Source organism: Eptatretus burgeri, chromosome 3, assembly GCF_056783735.1.
Source record: "Eptatretus burgeri isolate ZD-2024b chromosome 3, Ebu_testis_v1, whole genome shotgun sequence".
Classification (NCBI taxonomy): domain Eukaryota; kingdom Metazoa; phylum Chordata; class Myxini; order Myxiniformes; family Myxinidae; genus Eptatretus; species Eptatretus burgeri.
In genome coordinates this window covers 16,817,846-16,843,744 of record NC_140963.1, presented here as the reverse complement: position 1 = coordinate 16,843,744, position 25,899 = coordinate 16,817,846, and the positions used below count along the sequence as shown (strand labels likewise).

General features: G+C 44.1%; 1 protein-coding gene across 5 annotated transcripts in view; it reads left to right on the top strand.

Annotated features, from left to right (window-relative positions):
• LOC147029454 (uncharacterized) overlaps positions 1–25,899 on the top strand; it is a 134,697-nt gene extending 108,798 nt beyond the window's left edge. For 3 of the 5 annotated variants that reach the window (XM_085872511.1, XM_085872509.1, XM_085872512.1), the window contains 5 exons: positions 1,186–1,493; positions 3,309–3,401; positions 10,347–10,428; positions 16,994–17,106; positions 21,723–25,899. In XM_085872511.1, the coding sequence (XP_085728637.1) occupies positions 1,186–1,493; positions 3,309–3,401; positions 10,347–10,428; positions 16,994–17,106; positions 21,723–21,938 (812 nt within the window). In that variant the 3' untranslated portion in view covers positions 21,939–25,899. The remainder of the gene's footprint in view (positions 1–1,185; positions 1,494–3,308; positions 3,402–10,346; positions 10,429–16,993; positions 17,107–21,722) is intronic. The other 2 variants (XR_015055915.1, XR_015055914.1) reach the window with 2 other exon arrangements.

Sequence of the window (25,899 nt, the reverse complement as noted above, 5' to 3'; positions counted from 1 at the left end):
GGCCCTCAAGGTGCTGAATGCAGATTCGGAGCCGCTGGGATTACGGGTTTCCTGGGTCAAAACCAAAATCCAGGCTTTCGGTGACATCTTGGATGCCGCTGTCCTGTCTGTGCCTGTTTGTGCCTGTTTGTGGTGAGGATGTTGAGGTCGTGGAGAGATTCACTTACCTCGGCAGTGATATTCATGTCTCTGCTGGCTGTGAGTCAGAGGTCAATAGACGTCTGGGTCGGGCCTGGGGAGTCATGGATTCACTGGATCATGGGGTGTGGCGCTGCCGGTATCTGTGTGGGAGGACGAAAGTCCGAGTGTTCATGTCCTTGGTACTTCCAATCTTGCTCTCTGGATGCAAGACTTGGACTCTGACCAAGGATCTGAGACGGAGACTTAATTGCTTTGGTACCAGGTGTCTTCGGAGAATCCTTGGCTATCGCTGGTCGGACTTTGTGTCCAACGAGCGGTTGCTGAGAGAGACTCAAATGAGATTTGTTACCTGCATAGTCCGTGAGCATCAGCTGTGGCTGTATGGACATGTGGCTCGTTTTCCTGACGCTGATCCTGCTCACCAGATTCTCTCAGCGAGGGAGTCTCGTAAGTGGAGGAGGCCAATGGGCCGACCACGTGCCTCCTGGTTGCAGCAGGTTGATCGGCATCTCAAGGAGATGGGGATGGGCCAGGCATCTGCCTGGGGGATGGTCAGATGGAGGCCCCTGGAGTACCGGCGGAAAGTGGATGCAGCGACGTGCTGCTCTGGCGCATGCTCCCATACCTGACCTGACCTTGTGTGGCAGTTATACTGGCCCATTGATCTTTGTGAAAAGACAGCAATTTATCCTATCTGTTCACATCACGTGACATGATGCAGGGCAGTGACTTTTACATTCCCATAGAATAGCTTTCGGTGGCACTCTCTCCTCCTCATGCTATTTCTCTCAACTGAACACATTGAGTTGAGGTCAGTACCTCATACAGTGAGTGTGCTTCACCCAAGTCTTTCATGGATGAAATCAACAGAAGCCAAGATAGAGGGAAACGTTAATCAGATGTCTGATAACTGCCATGGGAAGTAAGGAGAATCGAACATTTCTGGTGCTAAACTTTCTTGAGAGTAAAAACGTTTATTATTATTTTTTTTTAATCCTTTATTTTGTGTTTGGGCATCTACTCAAATGGTACCTCTCTTCACAGGAATGGCAGCAACAAGGCCGAAATCGCGTGGGACATCAGTCGAAAAACGCAGTGGAGGGACTACTCCCACAACTCCAAGCACACCAAAAGGTGGTGGAACTCCAGGGACACCTGGTACACCAAACAGCCGTGGCCAGGGCTCTGCTATGTCTGAGAAACACAGAGTAGCTTTGATACGCACGCCACCCAAGTCACCTGGAGCGACCAAGCTCATCCGACCCGTGACAACTCCAGCAGTAGACTTCAAAAATGTCAAGCCAAAGATTGGATCTACGGAGAACATTAAGCACCAGCCTAAGGGTGGCAAGGTAGTTTCTATTGTTAGACAAAATATTTACTCCACGATGTATTTACTCCACAAAATATTTACGTTTTATGTAATTATCTCTGAAACCAAGGCAAAATTTGGTGTATATTGATAATGACTTCAATGAGGAAGTTGGACTGGCAGGATGGCTCAGAGTTACGCACACTCACCTGAGTTGTCCAGAAGCCATCTCGCCTGGGTTGGAATCCTGTCCTCGCTATAAACTGTCATCCCCGTGTCTCACAGGCATGGTGAGGCATCAATGTGTGTGCCGTCCCATCTGCCAGAATTAGTGGTTGGAAGTTAAAGATCCCACGGTGTCCATCCTGAAGAGTAGGCGAGCTTATAGCCGGCAACCTGGAAAAAATTCAGAAATCCTGCTCAACAGACATTTATACAATGTAAAACAACCATATGATCACAAGTACACCGATGTGCACTGAATGGATCAGGACGTGGTGAGAAATGAGTGCCAGGAGAGGGCGGACAAGATACAGAAGGGAACTCTCATGAGGGAAAAGTGGAAATTTGGATGGAGGGAGGCTTGGTGTGGAGTTAGGTAGGGGTTAACGAGGGTGGAAAACACCATGATTTTTGATTGGGGACGATCTGAGATGATGGTGAACAGCTGTCTTAAATACGTGGATGGCAGGATGAGAATGAAGAGGAAGTGAAAGTTGGTTCCATCGGTGGGGAAAAAAGAGGAACGAATGAGTGAAGGTGAGCAGTGATCCTGGATTTAGGTAGTTTCACCAGAAGGGGGTTTATGGTGGACCGTGCATGTCTTGACTCAACCTGGGAGGTGGGGGACAAAGCACGGAAACAGCAGAGGGTGCAAGACCAGAAAGCAGAAGGAAGGCGTCAGAAGACGCATAGACCACCTACCTCAACCTGTCTACGATGATGAAGTGATAAGACCATAGACTCAGCTTCATCACAGGAGATTCCAATTCTTGGTTTCCCATGGCGTCAAGCTGAGCAAGATGTGAAGTAGGGGAACCAACCCAGAGGGAAGAGCCATACTCCGTAAAGCTGCATTTGGAGGCCTTGCAGGTGGATAGGAGTTCAGGTGTGCCAAGGAAGGACTTTGTATGACGGACGATGCCCAGTCGACAGCTGGCTTTGGAGGCCAACTTTGACATGTGGTTTGCCCAAGAAAGATCACGGCTGAATTTCCTCAAGATGATGTCTTTTTGGAGAGAGAAATTGAGAGTGGGTGAGATTTGTCAGGATTGAAAGACATGTAATGCGTCAAGTGTTTGACCATCTTGTGATTTTGTTCATGTCTGAAGAGAGGGATGAGGCTGCAGCGTGCCCGTCCGAAGGATGAGGGATGTCACGGCAGATGGTGGAGTCATCAGCAATCAGCGAAAGAAGATTTTCCATGGGGCGCTCCAGTCTTTCCAGGGAGAAGAGACGAAAGGATTCTGTTGAGAACCACATGTTGGCACATATTTAATTTCACATCTTTAACTCGTACCGTAAAATGCAAAATTTCAACAGCAAATTACCTCCAGTAAAGGTCCTGGTAATTCCCCCAGAGGCAGCTACTTCTTGCTTTTGTCACACACACACACACACACACACACACACACACACACACACACACACACACACACACACACACACACACACACACACACACACACACACACACACACACACACACACACACACACTTGCTTTAATTGTCAGTTGTTTTACTTGATGTTGGTTTCACTTTGGGCTACGGAGTTTAATAAATGAAGATAAAAAGTCAAACTCGAGAGGAAGATTGCATGACATCAGTGATTACCAATTATTGTGATTACAACAGGTGAAGATCGAGGATAAACCTCTAGACCTGAGTTCTGTCAAGGCGAAATGTGGCTCCATGGACAATGTGAAACATATACCTACAGGTGGTCAGGTACGTCATGTGCTGGTAAATCAGTGCATTGTCCAAACCCCTCAAGAAGGACGTATGAACCACAGCATTGAAATATGATTGTTTTATTTAATGTAAAGTATGCTGTACTTGAAATATATCATGTACCTTGTTAATGGATAGAACCTCTGCCATCACTTTGCAGCTCTGGGATGTTGTGTCATGTGCCCCGGTCCAATCAGACCTCGGAACTCAACGCGACTAATCCATTAGGAATTCCCATGCAGTAATGGACTTGACAGCTGAACTTGTTTTACAAACTTTAGCAACACTGTTTGTTTGTGGTGAGATGAAGGGAAACAGCATGACAACTACACTGTTTAATTTTTGAAATTTACAAATGCAAACATACATATATAAAAGGTTCAAATCATGGAAAACAAGTGAGCATTAAGAAACTCCAACGCACTCTTCGTATATGTGAAAGTGAACGCACAGAAATATTACCTCCGACTGTCTTCAAAACCCATACTCATCAATCTACAACCACTTTGCAGGAACTATTGGGAATGCCTCTTCGTGGTGGTTATACCCCCCAATGCAAGTTGGAGGCGAAATGATGCCCACTTTTCCTTGTTGCCCAGATTTGTCAGGGTAGCATGGCCATGCTCAGAGTGCCAATCGGTCCACATCTCTCTCTGTCTCTCTCTCTCTCTCTCTCTCTCTCTCTCTCTCTCTCTCTCTCTCTCTCTCTCTCTCTCTCTCTCTCTCTCTCTCTCTCTCTCTCTCTCTCTCTCTCTCTCTCTCTCTCTCTCTCTCTCTCTCTCTCTCTCTCTCTCTCTCTCCCTCTCTCTCTCTCTCTCTCCCTCTCTCTCCCTCTCTCTCCCTCTCTCTCTCTCTCTCCTCTCTCTCCCTCTCTCTCCCTCTCTCTCCCTCTCTCTCCCTCTCTCTCCCTCTCTCTCCCTCTCTCTCCCTCTCTCTCCCTCTCTCTCCCTCTCTCTCCCTCTCTCTCCCTCTCTCTCCCTCTCTCTCCCTCTCTCTCCCTCTCTCTCCCTCTCTCTCCCTCTCTCTCCCTCTCTCTCCCTCTCTCTCCCTCTCTCTCCCTCTCTCTCCCTCTCTCTCCCTCTCTCTCCCTCTCTCTCCCTCTCTCTCCCTCTCTCTCCCTCTCTCTCCCTCTCTCTCCCTCTCTCTCCCTCTCTCTCCCTCTCTCTCCCTCTCTCTCCCTCTCTCTCCCTCTCTCTCCCTCTCTCTCCCTCTCTCTCCCTCTCTCTCCCTCTCTCTCCCTCTCTCTCCCTCTCTCTCCCTCTCTCTCCCTCTCTCTCCCTCTCTCTCGCTCTCTCTCGCTCTCTCTCCCTCTCTCTCCGTCTCTCTCCGTCTCTCCGTCTCTCTCTCTCTCTCTCTCTCTCTCCCTCTCTCTCCCTCTCTCTCCCTCTCTCTCCCTCTCTCTCCCTCTCTCTCCCTCTCTCTCCCTCTCTCTCCCTCTCTCTCCCTCTCTCTCCCTCTCTCTCCCTCTCTCTCCCTCTCTCTCCCTCTCTCTCCCTCTCTCTCCCTCTCTCTCCCTCTCTCTCCCTCTCTCCCTCTCTCCCTCTCTGCCTCTCCCTGCCTCTCCCTCCCTCTCCCTCCCTCTCCCTCCCTCTCTCTCCCTCTCTCTCCCTCTCTCTCCCTCTCTGCCTCTCTCTCCCTCTCTCTCTCTCCCTCTCTCTCTCTCCCTCTCTCTCTCTCCCTCTCTCTCTCTCCCTCTCTCTCCCTCTCTCTCCCTCTCTCTCCCTCTCTCTCTCTCGTGGCCCTTGCTTTACAAAGGCAGGTGTATACCATCTTGTATGTGGGGCATCTCTAGGTCACTGCTGGGAGATCGAGCAGCTGTCTCCATGCTGCGGGCCTTTTGGAGGGAACTGTCCAGGGATATACAACAACACCACCAACAACAACAACCACTTGGAATTAAGCATGAAAGCCAGATAAGAAAAATGTTCATCATCCTAATTCACAGTTGGCACTCAAACCCCCTGACAGCACTTGACGACAAATCGAATACACAATACAAAGAAAACAACCAGCAGCTTGATGAAAATGAGGGGTTTAGTTAATAATTGTGGTTCCCATGAGAACTAGGCAATCCACGTAAATCAAAAGGCAAGAACCTGAATGTGACCATACGTGAAAGCTTACTGGAGTGAAGAAATTTTATCTCATATTTTTAATGGGAAAACCTGATACTTGGAGATGCCACTGAATCTGACGATCATTGCCATTGCCATTTCCTCCATGGAATGCCAAGATCATGGTGTACAGATTTGTCACCTTTCCTTTGGTCTCGCTCTCCTTGCCCTCACAGCTCTTTCCTGCACCTAAGCCTTAAACAGGTGCATTTGCATGAAATATCCCATTCCTTCTTTTCCTCCTCAAGTCTTAATTATATGCTCCTCTCCATTCCTTCATGTGCCTTCTGGTTTGTGGAATGCCCTGCTTGAGTCGGCACTTTACATCCATTTGATAAAAAAGCAGTCTAAATCTGCTCTCAATTCTCAATGAGAGAGTGAGAGAGAGACCGAGACCGAGGCCAAGACCATCTTTTCATTGTCTGTCTGTTTACCTCCTTATGGTGCTTTGTTAACCTGCTACCATCCATCATTCAGTTCTTCAATGCCCCTTGACCCCTGCATTAAAAAAAACACCAAAGGCTGCTCCCATCACAACAAAATAGGCTGCGGGTAATGCTATAGCACTATTCTGGGGATAGAAAGGCCATTGTTCTGGCAGGTGAAAGCAGAGTTCGTGGCCCTGGTGTTGTCATGGAAGTATCAAGCATTACCAGCACAAGTGCTCAACATGCAATAGCAGGATTTGCACTTGGTTTTCTTGAACACGACTCCGAAATCGAACCTGCTGTGGGGGTTGCAGACTTAAGGCTCGAGACACTGCGACCGCCGGGCTCAGAAGTTTCCAGGATAATGAGAAGAAACAATGGGATGTGGAAACAAATTTATCTGACTGAACCTTTCATCCTCTCCTCATAGGTCAAACCCTCACAGTCAATAATATTTGGTCCTAACAATGTCCGATGTTGCTTACTTGCCTTGCTGTTGGTCAGAGTTCAGCAACAAGCCCTGGTGGGAACGACATTGAATGACGTCGACTTCTGTGACACGTGATCAGACGACATGGGATATCAGTGCAGCGATGAGGCCAGGTCAGGAATGTGAACATGTGCCGAAACGGCACGTCATCGCATCCACTTTCCACCGGTTCTCTAGGGGCTTCCATCGGGCCATCCCCCAGGCATATGCCTGGCCCATCCCCATTTCCCTGAGATGCTGATTAGCCTTCTGCAACCAGGAGGCACGTGGTTGGCCTCTTGGCCACCTCCGCTCATGAGGTGCGCTCGCTGAGCGAATCTATTGAGCAGGATCAGCGTCAGGAAAATAAGCCACGTGACCATAACCATACAGCCGCAGCTGATGCTCACAGACTATACAGGTAAACAAATGTTATCTCAGTCTCTCTCAGCAAATGCTCGTCAGACACAACATCTGACCAGGGATAGCTAAGGATTCTCCAGAGACCTGGTACTGAAGGAGTCAAGTCTTTGTCTCAGATCCTTGGTCAGAGTCTAGGTCTCACATCCATAGAGCAAGACTGGAAGCACCAAGGACTTAAAGACTTGGACTTTCATCCTCCTGCACAGGTACCAATAGCACCACATCCCATAATCCAGTGAATCCATGACTCCCCAAGCCTGACGCAGATGTCTATCGACCTCTGGAAATCGACATGTGGAGACATGAATATCACTGCCTTGGGAAGTGAATCTCTTCGTGACCTCAACATCCTCACTACAAACAGGTACAGACAAGATAACAGCATCAAATATGTCATTGAAAGCCTGGATCTTAGTTTTGACCAAGGAAACCCATTATCCCATTGACTTCAACTCCTCATTAACAACCCCAATCAGGATCTCCAGAGTCTCTGCAAAGATGACTGAATCATCGATGACATCAAGGTCAGAGATCGTAACATTCCCAAATATGCTCTGCAGCTTGATCTCTCTGACATTCTCCCCAAAATCCAGTCCATACAAGTGTTGAAAAGTGAGGGGGCCGGAATACACCCCTGATAAACTCCATTAACAACTGGAAATAACTTAGATATGAAACCACCACACCTCACCACACTCTCAGTTCCAGAGTATAGTTCAGAAATCAAATTGATCAGTTTTGGTGGCACCCCACGAAGACTGAAAATCCTCCAGAGGGCATCCCGATTCACTGAATTGACTACCTTGCCGAGATCAACATATGCTGCAAGCAGCCACTGCCAAAACTCTCATCTGCGTTCGGTGAGGACCCGAAGAGCAAGGATACGGTCAATCATTGACCTCTTTGGTGTAAAGCCTGACTGCTCTGAGCGCTGGTGTTCAAGCAGGTTGTGGTGAACCCTATCAAGAATTATCTGAGCAAAGACCTTGCCCAGCATTGCAAGCAGCATCACCCCTCGGTAGTTTTTGCAGTCCTGGCGATCACCCTTCCCTTTCCAGAGAGGAACAAAAAGGCCCCTCTTCTCGTTAGTTGGGATGATGCCGGTGTTCCAGGAAGAGCAGAAAACTGCATGCAATGACACGAGTACAGCATTTCCACCAGCCTGGAGAAGTTCAGCATGGATGCCAAAGATCCCTGGAGATTTACCCCATTTAAACCAGTTCAATGCAGCCTGTGTTTCCACAAACGAAGGTGGACCACAGTTGATTGGCTCGTAAAGCAATTGGGATAGTTACACCTCTGACATCCAACTCAACAGCAGGTGAGTTAGCCTGGTGCAGCCACTGAAAGTAACCAGTCCAGTGGGCCTTCTCTTCAGACCCCTCTGTGACGAGGTCACCATCCTCTGCTCTAACTGCAGTACACCGAGGGATAGACTTGAAGGAATGCAATGCATATATTCCTCTTTAAGCAGGACAAGAATGAATTGTCCACAGGCGATGCTCTAACCTTTCACAGATTCCTCGCACATAGTCCTCCTTGTCCGCTCTCAGCGAACATACCGTTTTACACTTGAGCTTCATGAACAGCTCAAGTCCAAGACAACCACTGGCAACATCAAGGATGGTGGTCTTGAAGGCACTCCACAACTTTTCATGATTCCCCTGAACACCCAGACCCTCCCAAATCCCCACTCAGCCTGTTCGCAAACTCCTCAGTTACCTTCTCATCCTTGAGCTTGCCAACATCTAGATTAGGCTGGGATGGTACCATTCTTCCAGATTTAAGCTGCAACTTCAGAGTTGCTACAATATGCTTGTGGTCAATATTGAGGGACTCAGCACTCTGATAGACCCTGCCGTTCTGGAGCATCCTCGAGAACATGGTCAATCGCCTTTGCCGCAACACCAGAATATCAAATCCAGTGATGAGGCTGTGGGTACCAAAACCATGAACACAAGCCACCCTAAGTCCACGACATCTTGTGAAGTCAAGGAACTTAGTGCTATTCTGGTTCACTGTTCCAGTCCCATGGGGACCAACACATGCCTCATAACCATCCCTATCAGTTCCAGTCGATACATTGAAATCCCCCAATCGTAGAAGAGTACCTTGCATGGGGCACTGATCAACCACAGACTCGAGCGTGGCATAGAATGCATCCTTCATCACTCACCTCAATCGGAGCTATAGAGAGACCAGGGAAACGACACCCAAGGAGTGACGAATCCTTCGTCTCATAATATGCTCATTGACAGAAGTTAGCTCGATTTATCATTGGAGTCAGCTTATTTGACACAGCCACAGCAACTGCTTGGGCATGGTGACCATCAGAATGAGCAGACCAATAGTCGGTGTAACCACCCGCCATGATCTCACCACTATTTGGTCTCCGAACCTCAGAGTGCGCTGCAATACCGACGCTCAAACGTTGGAGCTCAGATGACAGCAGAGACAGGTGATCATCCTCTCTTCGGGAATTATTCAGGCAGCCTCCCAAATGGACCACTTCAATATAGCCCGAGGACACCACCTTCTGGTGGACGACACCTCAGCACCACCCCTACATACACCACCACAACCCAACCCAGCAAGTTTTCCCCATGGTTTTTCTCCTATCATCAAAGAATCGGGATCCCAAAGGCTTTGCCTCAGTCTGGTGAGCTCCCCTACAAAGGGAAATTACATAGGAGGTACTCCCACAAAGTGGGTTTTTCTGAGTTTTATTGGTGTTATTTTTGTGTATTTTGTGGAATAAAGTGTTTTATGGTTGCCGGGATACAAAGCCTGCGACCATCTTCCCAGAAAGAGGTAACGCAACAGCAGGAGGACGTCCACAGACAGTTGAGCACCAGATATGGATGACCGTTGGCTCACAAGGAGCTCCTCCGCCCTTTGACAGGTTTTGTTTTTAATCCTGCTCGGTGTCCATATCCAAACATCCTCCTTTACCAGGAAACCTGGTAGGGGAGACGGTTTAGTCACCAAGTACCCGACCATGAAACAGGTTAGTACAGGTTTACATGGTACCTGTAGCAAGTCACAGATTTGATCTGGCCTGACCGGACCATCGAGGGACCCAGTATAAAAGCTGAAATTACACCAAAGAAAGATTGCAAGTCGATTTTATATTGCTACTTCAACGATGACGTAATGGAGTCAAGGGAATGGGAATGTTTGTAAACACTGGGATGACTCATAAACAAAAGTGACTCAGACTTTTATACAACACTCAACTAAAAGGGTTGCTTCCCCATAAATACAAAATGCATTTCCTAATCCTTGTGTCCATATACAATAACTAAAGTGCTGCTTTCATGTAATAAGATAATAAAGCCAATATTAAAAGAAAAAAATGCCACATGATGTCACCGATATGCTTCTTTTTACAGGTTTTGTATGTACCATACGTAGAAATCATGAATGATGCAGGTTTTTCACCCATCATTATTCAAAGGTGCAATGTGTTTGCATGCATAATCTCACCTGTAATTGTTGATCCTTTCAGGTACAAATTGTTTCCAAGAAGCTGGACCTAAGTCACATCCATTCGAAATGTGGGTCCAAAGGAAACCTCCATCACAGGCCAGGTGAGTCTGCGTTTGCACGCACGCCTCATATTGCTTGTTAAGGCACAAGGGAACATTGCTCTGATCTTGACCAAAATCAAATCTGCTTGTTCTTGTCACCGAACAAACTCATCCACCGAGTTTTGTCATAACTCCTCCAAATTTTTGATATATCATGTTATATATATATATATATATATATATATATATATATATATATATATATATATATATATATATATATATATATATATATATATATAGGTTTTGGCTCCATCTCTCAATGGTGAAGAATCACTTTTAAAAAATTAATGAATTCTCATATCCTGATTCGGATTTGGATCTTCACAAAAATCGATTCAATTTGTTGTCCTTGTCATACACCCAAACTCTCCACCAAATTCCATCCAAATTTGTCCACAACTTTTTGAGATATCCTGTTCACAGACAGACGGACAGGGGTGAAAACATAACCTCGGCCCACCTTCGGTGGCGCAGATAAAAATTCTGAGAATTATTTTGTCCATTACCTGTGTTTATTGCTTTATATTCCATTTTCACAACACAATGGGTGTTCTGTATTAACCAAATAAACCTCATGGAATGGGACTGGCATGATAACCTCAAGGTACGCACACTCGCCAACGATCTGTCTAACCCAGGTTTGAATCTCCACCCAGCTATAGACTACTGTCATCCCAGTGTTTCCCAGACTGGGTGATTTTATCAACTTGTGTGCCATCCCTCGGTATGCCATCTGCCAGAATTATTAGTGGACGTTAAAGATCCCACGGTTTCCTTTGGGAAGAGTAGGTGAGCTGTCACGCACGGCACCATGAACAAATTCAAAATTCCTGTTGTCACCTGCAAGGGGCACTGCATCAGTGGCACTGCCACTCCCCTCCAATAACTTTTGGTTCTTGGTGGTGGTGGACAGATCTCTTGAAGTCCTGGAGGGAAGAAAGGGATTGAAGAACATGTGGAAATTGCTTCCACAGGCAGGAAAAAAATAATGAACAAATGAGTGGAGGTGAGCAGTGATTCTTGATTTTGGGAATTCCACTAGAAGGAGGTTGCTGGTAGACTACATGTGTTCTGCAGATACATTGGGTGGTGGGAGGGACAAAGCATGGAGAGGGAACGGCGGAGGGTGCCAGAAAGGATGTGAAAGAAGACAGAGAGACCACTAACCTGTCAGTGCTGGCAAAGTAATAGGCCTGTAGACTCAGCTTCCTCATGGGAGATTCCAAAGATCTTGAAATCCTTGGTTTCCATGGGATCAAACTGAGAAAAATTATGAAGCAGGTGCACCATTCCAGAGGGGAGAGCCATACTCCATCGAGCTGAAGATGAAGGTCTTGTCGGTGGGTAGGAGTTCAGCTGTGCCAAGGAAGGACTTTGTACGACGGTGGATGCCCAGTCGACAGCTGGCTTTGTAGGCCAACTTTGAAAGGTGGTTTGCCCAAGAAAGATCATGGCTGAGAGTGAGACCTCAGAGTTTGAACGACTTATCTTCTGGAGGATTGTTAAGACAGCAGATTGGAGAGTTTGCCATGCAGCCCTTAGAGAGAGGGGGAGAGAGGGGGAGAGAGGGAGAGAGAGGGGGAGAGAGGGAGAGAGAGAGAGAGAGGGAGGGAGAGAGGGGGAGGGAGAGGGAGAGAGAGAGAAAGGAAGGAAGAGAGAGAGAGAGAGAGAGAGAGAGAGAGAGAGAGAGAGAGAGAGAGAGAGAGAGAGAGAGACAGAGACAGAGACAGAGACAGAGACAGAGACAGAGACAGAGACAGAGACAGAGACAGAGACAGAGACAGAGACAGAGACAGAGACAGAGACAGAGACAGAGACAGAGACAGAGACAGAGACAGAGACAGACGTCAGTTTAACATGGATCTGAAGGATGGCACACACATTTATGAATCACTCTGCCTGTGAAACTCTGAGATGACAGTGTATATATAGCTGGGCCGAAATTCAAAGCCAGTCACAACGGCTTCGAGGCGAGTGTGCATCCCTCTTGACCATCCTGCCAACCTGATGATTTAAAAAAAGAGATATACATAATAGGGAACAATGACATAAGGTAAATTACACGGATTTATAAGGAATTATGCACAGGAGGAGGCCATTCGGCCCATCATGCCTGCACCACACCAATACCATATTTAATAAATCTTTCAATACCCCTTCCCTTCATGTGCAGCCGTTTAGCTGCTACACTGGTACTCATTTCGCCGAACTCAGAAGGATGACAGGCTGAGTCAACCCCCTGGTGTTAATTCAGTGGCCAATGGGACTTGAACTCAGGACCCCAGGATCCCAAACCACCACTCGAACCGCTAAGCCAACACCAGGTTCGACACCGAACCGCTAAGCCAAATTGGAGTGGAAAAGAGCATGATTAAGTTTAGGGGATGGCATGGGATGGTGTCTGGAGGATCAGCTGATGCCTTCAAGGACCAGAAGGAGGAGGAGGAAAAAATTGCAGGGTGAGGGGCATCTCAATGATCATTAAAAGAACAGAATACCAAAAGATTTAAAGTGAACAGAAGGTTTGGATTTTATGTGGACAGATATGGAATACGTTTTTTTTTTCTTTTTCTTGAGGATGGAAATGAGTGGACATTGAAGAGTGCTCTGGGAGTGGGACTTTTACTCATACATGGAGAGAACATGGCCAATGGCAGGCAGCAGCATGTTTTGTTTAAATTGAGAACACCTTGTCCATTGCTTGTCTTTCTGGAAATGTCAACACTGCACATTGCTTTTGCATCCAATGCTTCCAGGAGGCAAAGGTTCGAAAAAGGAACCTCGGCCTATGACGAGAGTCGAATTCTACTTCACTATGCATCAAAGCCTTGTCAGGTATGAAGAGCTGGGAAGTGCCAAGAAAATAACTTGCTCTGAGGAGTCGTCTCAGTTGACGTCTGGTTTTGGAGTCCAGTTTGTAAGTTGAAACGTTAGTTACTCTCAAGGAAGAAGATGGGATTTTACCAGAAGCAAGAATCTTGCTGCGATCTGTCCAGGGTGGTAACCCCATTGCAAAAGAAATCCGCTTCAGCAGAACTGATACTCTGGATGAAGCATGGTACAAGAATGGATTAATAAGAATGTAGCAATTGTCTCAATAAAAAATCTTATTCCAAGAATGGAGGTGAGGTGGATCGCAGAGGGGGTGGTAATCAGATTCAGGAAAGTATTGATACTGGCTCAGATTGGGCAAAAGATTGGCAGATGGAATTTAACCTGAGCAAGTGTAAGATGTTGGGGATGGGAAAGAACAATGAAAATAGAGATTATAGGATGTAAGGGGTAATTTTGGAGCGTGTCACACAGGAGAAGGATCTGGAGGTGGTAATAGATACGGGAGGTAAGCAGGCAGCACAGCACAGTGTCAGGCAGCTACAGGTAGAGCTCATAGGGTTTTGGGTTGTATTCGGAGGGGTATCAATTATAAATCGAAAGAGGAGATGTTAACGTTGTACAGGAATTTAGTGAGGGCCACATGTAGAATATTGTGTTCAGTTTTGGTCACCACAGTTCCAGAAGGACATAGATGCCATGGAGAGGGTTCAGCGCAGGGTGTCTAGATTGATTCCGGGCCTAACTAGATTCAGGGATGAGGAGCAGCTGAAGGATACATGGGCGTATCCGTGTTTTTTTTTTTGTTTGTTTGTTTTTTTACATTTTTGCAGGCGTATTTGTGGGGGTTTTTTTGTTTGTTTTTTTTTGCATTTTTGCAGGCGTATTCGCGTTTTTTTTGTTTGTTTTTTTATATTTTGTGGGCGTATTCGCGGGGTTTTTTTTGTTTGTTTTTTTTGCATTTTTGCAGGCGTATTCGCGGTTTTTTGTTTGTTGTTTTTACATTTTTGCATGCGTATTCGCGGTTTTTTTTGTTTGTTTTTTTACATTTTTGTGGGCGTATTCGCGTTTTTTTGTTTGTTTTTTTTTACATTTTTGTGGGCGTATTCGCGTTTTTTTGTTTGTTTTTTTTTACATTTTTGCAGGCGTATTCGCGGGGTTTTTTTGTTTGTTTTTTTGCATTTTTGCAGGCGTATTCGCGGGGTTTTTTTGTTTGTTTTTTTGCATTTTTGCAGGCGTATTCGCGTTTTTTTGTTTGTTGTTTTTACATTTTTGCATGCGTATTCGCGGTTTTTTTTGTTTGTTTTTTTTTTACATTTTTGCGGGCGTATTCGCGTTTTTTTTTTTTTTTTTTACATTTTTGCAGGCGTATTCGCGTTTTTTTGTTTGTTTGTTTTTTACATTTTTGCAGGCGTATTCGCGTTTTTTTGTTTGTTTGTTTTTTTACATTTTTGCAGGTGTATTCGCGTTTTTTTGTTTGTTTGTTTTTTACATTTTTGCAGGCGTATTCGCGTTTTTTTGTTTGTTTGTTTTTTTACATTTTTGCAGGCGTATTCGCGTTTTTTTGTTTGTTTGTTTTTTTACATTTTTGCAGGTGTATTCGCGTTTTTTTTTTTTGTTTTTTTTACATTTTTCCAGGCGTATTCGCGTTTTTTTGTTTGTTTGTTTTTTTTACATTTTTGCAGGCGTATTCGCGTTTTTTTTGTTTGTTTGTTTTTTTTACATTTTTGCAGGCGTATTAGCGTTTTTTTTTTTTGTTTTTTTTACATTTTTGCAGGCATATTCGTGGGGTTTTTTTTGTTTGTTGTTTTTTTTTTACATTTTTGCAGGCGTATTCGCGTTTTTTGTTTGTTTTTTTTCCATTTTTTTCAGGTGTATTTGCGTTTTTTTTTTTTTTACATTTTTGCAGGTGTATTCGCGTTTTTTGTTTGTTGTTTTTACATTTTTGCATGTGTATTCGCGTTTTTTTTGTTTGTTTTTTTACATTTTTGCGGGCGTATTCGCGTTATTTTTTTTTTTTTTTACATTTTTGCGGGCGTATTCGCGTTTTTTTGTTTGTTTGTTTTTTTTACATTTTTTGCGGGCATATTCGTGTTGTTGTTTTTGGCGGGGGGGTTTAACATTTTTGCGGGCGTATTCCTGTGGTTTTTTTCACGTTTTTGCAGTTTTTCACAGGTGTATTCACGGTTTTTAGCGGGCGTATTTGCGGGTTTTTTTTTAACGTATTTGTGGGTGTATTTGTGTTTTTTCGCGTATTCGTGGTTTTGATTTGATTTGCTTTCATGAATCATGAACCACTGGGAACCTACCTCCCTTTACCCATTGAAACAATGCCCCGACATTCGCGGATTCGACATTCAAGGCATTTTCTAGGAATGTATCCTCCGTGAATAGCAACGTCCAACAGTATTGTCCATGCGAGCATAATATGGTTGATGTCAATTGATTGTAGATAATGAAAAGGACTGGTCTCAGAATGTCTCATTGGCTAAAGCTTACCTCATTTGGAATATAAAAAGAGATGTGATTGAGAGTTATATGCTGTTTATGAATGCTGAGGAAATGTGCCAGGTGGGTAGGGAGAGGGCCCTGGATGCTGTTTACTACTACTACTTCTACTACTATTACTCCTACTACTAATTTAATGACCATTTTTCCATATTAGGGGGTTGGTTGGGATTATGAAGGACATACTGTGGAGAGTTGGGTGCCAAATCATGCTGAAGAAGCAGGACATATCTAGTCTATATTTCGTCTTTGGGGTTCCATGATTCTATGTGTGACTCGTTGTATGATGATTTTTGCAAAAGATAAACTTCAAGTGGTATTCAGATAGTATTTAATAGATCTACATTGATATCAGGTAGGGTCTGGACAGACAGTATAGCCTACACACACTTGTACCTAGTGTACCTGGAGGTACACATACTTGCCTCGAAGCTGTCTAGTCTGGGTTTGAATCCTGACCCAGCTATAAACTGTCATCCCGGTTTTTCACAGTTAGGGTGATTTATCAACATGCGTGTCGACCCTCGGATGGACATTAAACGTGAATCCCATCTGCCAGCATTCGTTGATGGATGTTAAAGATCCAATGTCGTCCTTTGTGAAGAGTAGGCAAGCTATCGCAGGCACCGTGAACAATTACAAATTCCTTCCATAACCAGCAAGGGGTACAGCATCAGCGGCACAGCCGCATTCTCAGCTAACTTATGCTCCCCTGCAGCCTTGTGCTGCATACAAACGAATAAGGTCGGGTCGTCTTCTTCTCGTATGCAGCATCTTGCTGGTGGTTGTGTCATTGCGAGGAAATATGGATATTCCACTTATGCAGTGCCTTCTGTGGGTTCAGGCTCAATTATTAATATTTTTATTTTTATGCTATCAATAACTAATAACCAGAATGTGATCAATAACCTGCTGTCTCTTCGTCAAATGACACGTGGGAACCTGAACGTCCACCAACTGACATCAGCAGATGGGTCCGAGCTTAATGTCCATCGGAGGGAAAGTCCACTCTGTGTTTCAATGCCCTGCTTCCAAAGCACAATTTTGAAAGGTTATAGTCAGACTGGCGATCAAACCCAGATAAGACAGCTCAAAGATAAGTGTGCTACCTCTCCACTCGCCAATCAAGACTCATGTAGGGTAACAAAACATAGATGGTAATACTAAATTGATTGCAATGTCTTCTGTTGTTTTACCTTCTGCATCTAACTTCTGGTGGCAGGAGGTGGAAGAGTGAAGATTGAGAACCATAAGGTGGCATTCAAGGACACAGCACAATCAAAGATCGGCTCCTTGGCAAATATTGAACATGCTCCTGGTGGAGGAAATGTGAAGGTAGGTGAACTTTCGATACAAATAAACAGCTTTAAAAAAATAAAAATATATATTCCAGCTACAGCAATGTGCTCAAACCTGCTGTTTCCTTTCCTTTCAACTGAAAAATCCTGGAATGCCGTGTCCTGGAATTCAAAAAATTGAAACACAATGAAATGCTTCATTCTCCTCTTCTTTTTACTCCTTTTTCCGCTTTATGTTGCATTAAAATGCTGAGAGCTTCATTACCATTCATTATAATCTGCCAAGTCAGCACTATGAGAGCTGTTCCTCCATTATTTGATGGGTAATTTTAAAAGATGCTTCATGCTACAGTCGTGCACGGCTACCACTAACACGTCATGGATTCGTTTTTAAATACAAGGTCATTATTTCTCTGCATTTCTCACACTCCGTTCCTGCATTCAATCTTCCTTCAAAATGCTGATGAATCAATGAATTAAAGGGATTACTTCGACACAGACTTACTTTTCAAATGATAATGCCATAAAAAATAAAAAATAATAATTGTATTTATGTAGAGACTTTTGCCGATGGCTACATTAGGTTGATCGTAAATATTGTTACGGTCCGGTCATGCCAGATTAGATCGGTGAATTGCTTCAGGTACCATGTGAACCTGTACCAACCTGTTTCATGGTCAGGTTGTCCGCAATGAAACTGTCTCCCCCACCATGTTTCCTTGTGAGGAGGGTGTATGAGAAGTTTTGTTTTTCATCCTGCTGGATGTCCATATCAAAGGGCGGAGGAGCTCCTTGTGAGCCAACGGCCATCCATATCTAGTGCCCAACTGTGTCTGCGGACGTCCTCCTGCAGTTGGGTCACTTATTTAGGTTCAAGCTGCGGTGCAGCGTTTGGGAATGTCGAGATCTCTGACCTTGATTTTGCAGATGATGTAGTCATCTTTGAGGAGACTTTAGATATCCTTTCGGGGGCCCTCGGGGTGCTGAATGATGAGTCGGAGCCGCTGGGATTATGGGTTTCCTGGGTCAAAACTAAGATCCAGGCTTTCAATGACATCTTGGATGCTGTAATCCTGTCTGTGCCTGTTAGGGGTGAGGATGTTGAGGTCGTGGAGAGATTCCCTTACCTTAGCAGTGATATTCATGTCTCTGCCAGCTGTGAGGCAGAGGTCAATAGACGTCTGGGTCAGGCCTTGGGAGTCATGGATTCACTGGATAATGGGGTGTAGCGCTGTTGGTATCTATGAAGGAGAACGAAAGTCTGAGTCTTTAAGGGCTTGGTGCTTCCAGTCTTGCACTATGGATGTGAGACTTGGTCTCTGACTAGAGATCTGAGAAGGAGACTTAATTCCTTTGGTACCAGGTCTCTTCGGAGAATCCTTGGCTATCTAGTCGGAATTTGTGTCCAACAAGCGGTTGCTGAGAGAGACTCACATGAGATTTGTTACCTCCGTAGTCCGTGAGCGTCAGCTGCGGCTGTTTGGACATGTGGCTCGTTTTCCTGACGCTGATGCTGCTCACCAGATTCTCTCAGCGAGGGAGTCTCATGAGTAGAGGAGGCCAATGGTCTGACCACGTGCTTCCTGGTTGTTGCAGGTTGATCGGCATCTCAAGGAGATGGGGATGGGCTAGGCATCTGCCTGGAGGATGGCCAGACGGAGGCACCTGGAGTACCGGCGTAAAGTGGACGCGGTGACATGCTGCTCCGGCACATGCTCCCATACTTAACCTGACCTGTTACGGTAATCGCCGTGCGTGACTCTAGAGGGATGGCAAATTTTTAAAGACCATGATCACTTTTCGTGCCTTTAACCTCGAGCCGGCTTCAGGTCCAAAGCCGTGTTATTGTGACCAATGAGGTTATTGTTGTGGATGAGTATCATGCCGACAGTCACGTGACAGATCTTACTTGATTGGCTGAGCAGAACCAAGTCACGTGCTGTGTTCTTATCTATTGCCCAATCTCTTTTTTAACCAATCACCAGTTGCCATATGCCACCATTGGGATAGACAGGATGAGTCAGAACACAAATGAGTTTTGTATTCAAACTTTACACATATTTACAAGAGCAGGCATGCATTTACAGTGATCATCAGACATGTACTGGTGCATCAACAATGACCAACTCCAGAATATTCTCATCATGAGTGGGTTTGGTGACCAACTGCACCAATCATTCGGCTAGATGGAGGTCATGGCAAGAAACACCAGCTTGGTCTGGGAGTAACCAGCAACACATCCACTCTTTCTGATGAACATTAAAGTAACCAAGCAGGATTACATTTTCAGCATTTGTAGATTGAACCAGTGGATCAAGGTTCTCAAACAAGTTGGAAATAAGACAGTCAAAGCTAATTGTAGATGACAACAACTCCTACGATGATGGTTCGTATGGTATATCACATGACTTCCAGATTAGGTGGCTCAAGATCTCAGAGATGCTGGATGTGGATATTCACCAAACCATGTGACAAATCCACCCAATCATCACTGTGGTCACATCTCAGAGGAGCTTTGTCATGGTATCCAGTGATTAACACACTTGAGTGTGAAACATCAGCATTGAGTGCAGTCTCTGTGGCAACAACGTCAGCTTTCAAACTCCAGACTCTGTGTGTAAGGGCCCTGTTGTCACTCCCGAGATGTCTAAGACTTCTCAGACAAGATGAGCAAGGTGAGTGCGCAACACTGACATGGCACGTATACGGTCACCACGAAACTTTGTCACGCTACCCCAGCCTACCTCTTCACCACTCAATTTTTTTTTCCAACCTTACGTTTAATATTCACTGTGTTGATGGATTGCCCCACTTAAAATTATTATGGAGGCCTGTGTCTGATCAGTGTTTCTTCTGAAGCTCCATGATAACAAACGGTAAGTATTTTTGAATTTGTGATGTTAACCTATATATGGGTTTTAGAACAACATTTTGTTGCGAAAAATGAGTCATGTTATGTCTGCGATGTTAATTTCCATTGGGACGTAGCCTTTTAGAAGAACTGAAAAGAGGACATTGAACGTGTGTGGGTTGCATGCTCTGCCTGAAAGAGGGGATCAGTTGGGGGGAGTGGGGGAGGGGATCCTAGAGAGTATGAATCGAGCAATGTAGAAACAGGAGAATTATTGGGAGAGTTCAGTTTATTATGTTTATTGCACATTAATTTGTACAACTTTACAACTGCTACCATTTTATATGGAAGCATTTCCATGTAAACTCCCTGCTGCCACATCGAGCGACCCGGTGTAGACACTTAATATATCTGATGTTCATCCTTATATATTGCGGGGGAAGTTCGATAACTTGGCCACTACATGGGCGTGCCGACTCCACATGGCCGCATCGTGTTTCCACATTACATCTCCCCCACGCCTGTGTGCCATATGACGTGCCAAGCCATGATTGGACCCCGACTCCACGCCACCGTGTGCCATGCTTCGCGAGATCTAAAAAGAGACGCGCAGCTCTAAACACTGAACAGCCATCAAAAAGTCAGGGAGAAGTCCTGCAGAGAGTTGAGAAATGAGTTGAGAGGAGATTGACGGTGTGTATCGAGTAACCCGGAGAGAACTCAACTTGTGTACGAAGCAGACTGGTGGAAGCTTGAAGTGTGTACCGAGCAATCCGCAGGGCACAGAGATTGACAAGGGTGCACAGTGAACTACCTTTGGCTACCAATGTCTTTCTGGTAGAGGAAGCATCTCCACATGCAGATAATGGCTCAGTGGGCCATTGAGACCGACGGCATCCGAGACGAAGCTGTATTCTCCAGGGAAGTGCTTGGTCCTTCTTTTGTGTCTGTCATTTTATGTTCTCATTCTGGTTGCTGCCTAGTATTTTAGTCTTGAAGAGAATCATACATATGTGTGGCATGCACCTCAATGGTTAGGGTTTCTGTTTTGTTGGCTGGTGCTGATTGCTATTGAAGCCCAGGTTGTGGAACAGTTTGTAACAGAGCTTCGATTCCCTTAGACTCTCGTACGCACACAGATCGTGGGATGATAGAAGGGTTCTTTAAGGAAAGCAAGCACTTGCTGTGCCATCCATTGTGCAATGTAGTTGTTGCAGTGCCTCTTGGTGAGCTATCCATTCCAAGAATAGCCAAGTGGGCCTCACGAACGGTTGGTGACAGAGAGGTGCGTCTTCCTTTTGCAATAGCATGTCGCAAATGTGTTCCAAAATAGATTCACATTACAATGTTGATTCTTGCCTTGTAATAAGGCTTTCTCTTTAGTTTTCTGTAATTCCTCATGTGCTGAATATTTGTCGACTTGCAAGCACAATTCCTTATGAATGGAGTATTGTTTATATATTATTCTTTGGTCATTCACCTTCATCCGTTCCTGCACACCTTTTCGATGAGTCAATGAATCGTTGCGTCTCCTCTGAAGGTCAATGTTTTAATGTGTAACACATTTTCACTACTCCGCACAATCGGTGTTATTCCATCGGATACATTTTCAAGTGTTTGCTATTTTCCAGCAAATAACCAAACATATATATATATATATATATATATATATATATATATATATATATATATATATATATATATATATATATATATATATATATATATATATATGTTTGTGTGTGTGGAAAATTATGTTGACAGCTCTCCCTCTCATTGACATGTTTGCCATTGTGATGCAGATTGAAAGCCACAAACTCACATTCCGGGATCAAGCTCAGGCACGAACAGACCACGGCGCAGAGATCATCACAGTAACTCCAGATAACCTGGATGAAACCTCACCCAATCATCGCCACAGCAATGTTTCATCCACTGGCAGCATCAACATGGTGGAGCCCAAACTGGAAACGTTGGCAGATGATGTGGCTGCAGCACTTGCAAAGCAAGGCCTGTGAGGCAGAGGCCTGTGTCAAGCACTAAGAAAGTTGTGGGAAAGGGTCAGGAGATGGCATGAGTGGCCACAGGCATATTGGCATGGTCACGGTGTGCACAAAGCCTAGGTATACAGTGTACACAGCACCTGCTGACGTTACTTCCTGCACATGTGCTTTGGAGAAGATCATGGCAGCAGTTTCCTGCTGCAGGGCTCTCCATCCTTTTGTTGGAAACTTCACATTTTTTTTCATTTCCCCCATTTTTATTTATCATTCATAATGATGCTGGCATCACCACCGTAGATTTATGGCCACTTCATTGAAACATTTTTTTTGTTATTGATGCAGACCCACAACATATTGCTTATAAATGTTAAGAACCCTCCAATAACTCTATCTGTAGAACAATCACAGATCCAACTACAATAACACACACACACACACACACACACACACACACACACACACACACACACACACACACACACACACACACACACACACACACACACACACACACACACACACACACACACACACATGGTGTCTTTGTTATTTGGACATCATTTTCTCATTGAAATCATTTTTTTGTTGTTGTTGTTTTGTGAATATATTATTAAATTAAAGTAAGATCAAGTTTGTAATGTAACAGTGAACCTTTGTGTCAAAAAATGTGGACGGCCATAAAATATCAATTAATATGGATTGCAAATCCTGATTTACTTTTCGACTTTTTTGTTCCGTGATACAAATAGTGCAAAAACAAGAAGAAGATGCAAGTTTGTGAGTAATCGTTCTTGACCTCTTAATGGAAGCCAATGAATATGATTTATTCCTATTTAGCAATAATTCTTTGAATGAAACCCTTGCTCATGCGATGAAATCCTCATGGAACCTCATGAATTGCTCATGAAACATGCGATGAAATCCTCATGAATTGCTCATGAAACATGCGATGAAATCCTCATGAATTGCTCATGAAACATGCGATGAAATCCTTGCTTGTTCGCCGACGACAGCCAAAGCCGACGTGTTTTATTAAAGAAGTTCACACTGAAATTCTTGCATTTTGCCAGACCGTTCATGCATCCACCATTTGCACATGGAAATTTTCGTTCTCTTCTCAATTAGATGCCCAATGATTACAGATGGGTTTTGTGTTCGAGCTCTTAAACTCTTTTAAGTCACGTGAACACCTTTCAAGAAAAGCGGCTAAGCCGACATGCAAAAGAGGCACTATGATGAAATTTTCTAGCAATGTAATCTTCTGTTTGAATGGCTTTCATTTCATTCCTGTATTATTCACAAGCCTTCAGTGGGAAATCAATTCGGGTGTTGTCGTTTCCTACAAGTCACACTGACGTTGCACCCATGAATGGGACGTGGCGAACGTGAAAGGACGGGGTTTCCGGTGATAAATCTTGGTGGCACCATGAATCTTTTTGCATGCTATGCCAATTTACTGCTAACATGTTTTTATTGTTATTATTTTTCCCTTTTTAATTCCTTAACACCTTTGTCACTGGCAAATTTTATGTTGTAAGTTTGCATTAGCACTATGCTGCTCGGTGGAGTGTGGGAGCTCTAATTTGTTGTTTATATTTTAAAAATTTGAATAATATTGAGCTTCCATGAAACTTAAAATGTATTAATGTCAAGCTGAAATAATGTAGACATGGCTGTTTACCTAAAACCCTGCTCCGGAAGCATTAAAAAGGATGTTATGATGAGGATTTGAGAGAGAGAGGAGTTAGAGAAAGTAATTACAAAATTTGTTTGACTGGTTTTACATAAAAAAAATTAAAACACAGCATCCTGTGTCATCGCAATGTATGAATGTTGATTCATAAAAACTGATGAACAGAGCAGTCAAGAGTATTGGATGATCTGAAACGTCGGCGTCCTTTTGGGACTCTGGTTAAGAACCAGTGCGCAGCTCACATCAACATTGCATTGAATGACGCACAAACACAGTGACACTTGTTATACCACGAAGCTGGTTTGCCTAACTAACCCTATCCCGAACCATAACTGCTTGGTTATGTCTGCAAGGTGCATTCATTGGTTACTGCGCAATGCAATCTAATATGATGTTGCTGACTACTGTGACGGTTATTGATCAAAACGATGGAACACAGTCAACTCTGCACTGAACGCTCTTGGGAATTCGCTGCAAACCATTAATGAAAATAATTTCCAATTTAATCCTCAGAAAGAGTAAGTATGCTGTAACATTTAAGTATTAATAATAAAAAAAGAAGCTAAATGTCATATGAAGTCGACAACCAAAATGCAGTGAAAATTCAACAATTTCACAAAACAATAATAATCTGAGCACATTCCACGCTGCATTAAATAGGATGATTATGAGTTGTAATACGGACAAAGAACTTGTGCACAAGTTAATAGGGAAGTACACTAGCCAGGAGTGAGCACGAGTTAAGATTTCTCATTTGTCGAAACGATAAAGCAAATCTTGAGTTGGGGAGTTAATTACTTGGAACTACCTAACCATTTAAAATGACAAAAACTGGATTAACCCTTTGAACCCTGAGCTCCTTGGACTTTCGGCTCCACACCCTGGGCTCTCTGGAGAAAAATCTGGCTGCGAGGATATATGGAGGTTTGAATAGCGGCTAGAAAACTGGCCGCTTGGGTAGATGGATGTTTGAATAGCAGATGGTAAACCGGCCACTTGGGTAGATGGATGTTTGAATAGCAGATGGTAAACCGGCCACTTGGGTAGATGGAGGTTTGATTAACGATGGTAAAACGGCCGCTCGGGTTTATGGAGGTTTTAATAGCAGATGGTAAACCGGCCACTTGGGTAGATGGAGATTCGATTGACGATGGTAAACCGGCCACTCGGGTTTATGGAGGTTTGAATAGCAGATGGTAAACCGGCCACTTGGGTAGATGGAGGTTCGATTAACGATGGTAAACCGGCCACTCAGGTTTATGGAGGTTTGAATAGCAGCTGGTAAACCGGCCGCTCGGGTTTATGGAGATTTGAATAGCGGATGGTAAACTAGCCGCTGGGATATATGGAGATTTGATTAGTGGTTAGTAAAATGGCCGCTAGGGTTCAAAGGGTTAACTAAATACCTGTGCATTTCTGAGCTTGGATGCAGTAACTCTTTGTATCCAATATCTGATAATGAATCTGGTACTTCAGCCAGGTGACCAGGGATGAAACTTGCCAGAATAGTGTCGCAGTCATCTCTGAGGTCATTATTAAACCATGTTTTTTTTTAGAGTTTTGAAAGGGTGAAAAATTTATCTCTATCTGGGGTCCAGAATACTTTGAAGCGATGACCATGTGGTTCATGAAAATTATGTTCACGTCGGATCGTGTGGAAGGAGATGCGTAAAACTTGCAATCAGTGATGATGTAACAGGGTGAAACTGTGTCATGTTGAACAAAGATTTGTTCTTGCTTTTGAACTTTCTAGGCTGTTATAAATATTTTGATATCATGCTTGTACACCTATACAACCATGCTTTGCTATACTAACGATGTACATTGGTTAATTGATATGTGCTAGAACATGGAAATGGATTAACGATGGATGTGGTTCATACGAGGCGTAATTCATGCCCGAGGTTGTCCATATAATTTTTAGATTACGTAATTGTTAAAGGGATAGTTTCATGTTGACGACGTGGCAGTATGTGCATGTGATGATGCTGTGTGTAACGATGTCATTTCTGCTATTATAATGGGATGGATGTGAATGTTGTCAGGTTCCTGAGTGTTATGCCTGTGTTTGTTTTCATTGTCATCATAAATCATATATTCACATTATGCTATAGGCACTAAAGAAAATGCTATGAAATAAGAAAAATGCATATTCCTCGAGCATGAAGTTGTTACAAGTCAACGCGTATGTCTTGCACCTGTAATGCTTTTTCTGGTTTACAGTAGTGTGCATTTTAAAGTATTCCACAATGTGTGTTTGAATAAAGTTGCCATAAACCCGTT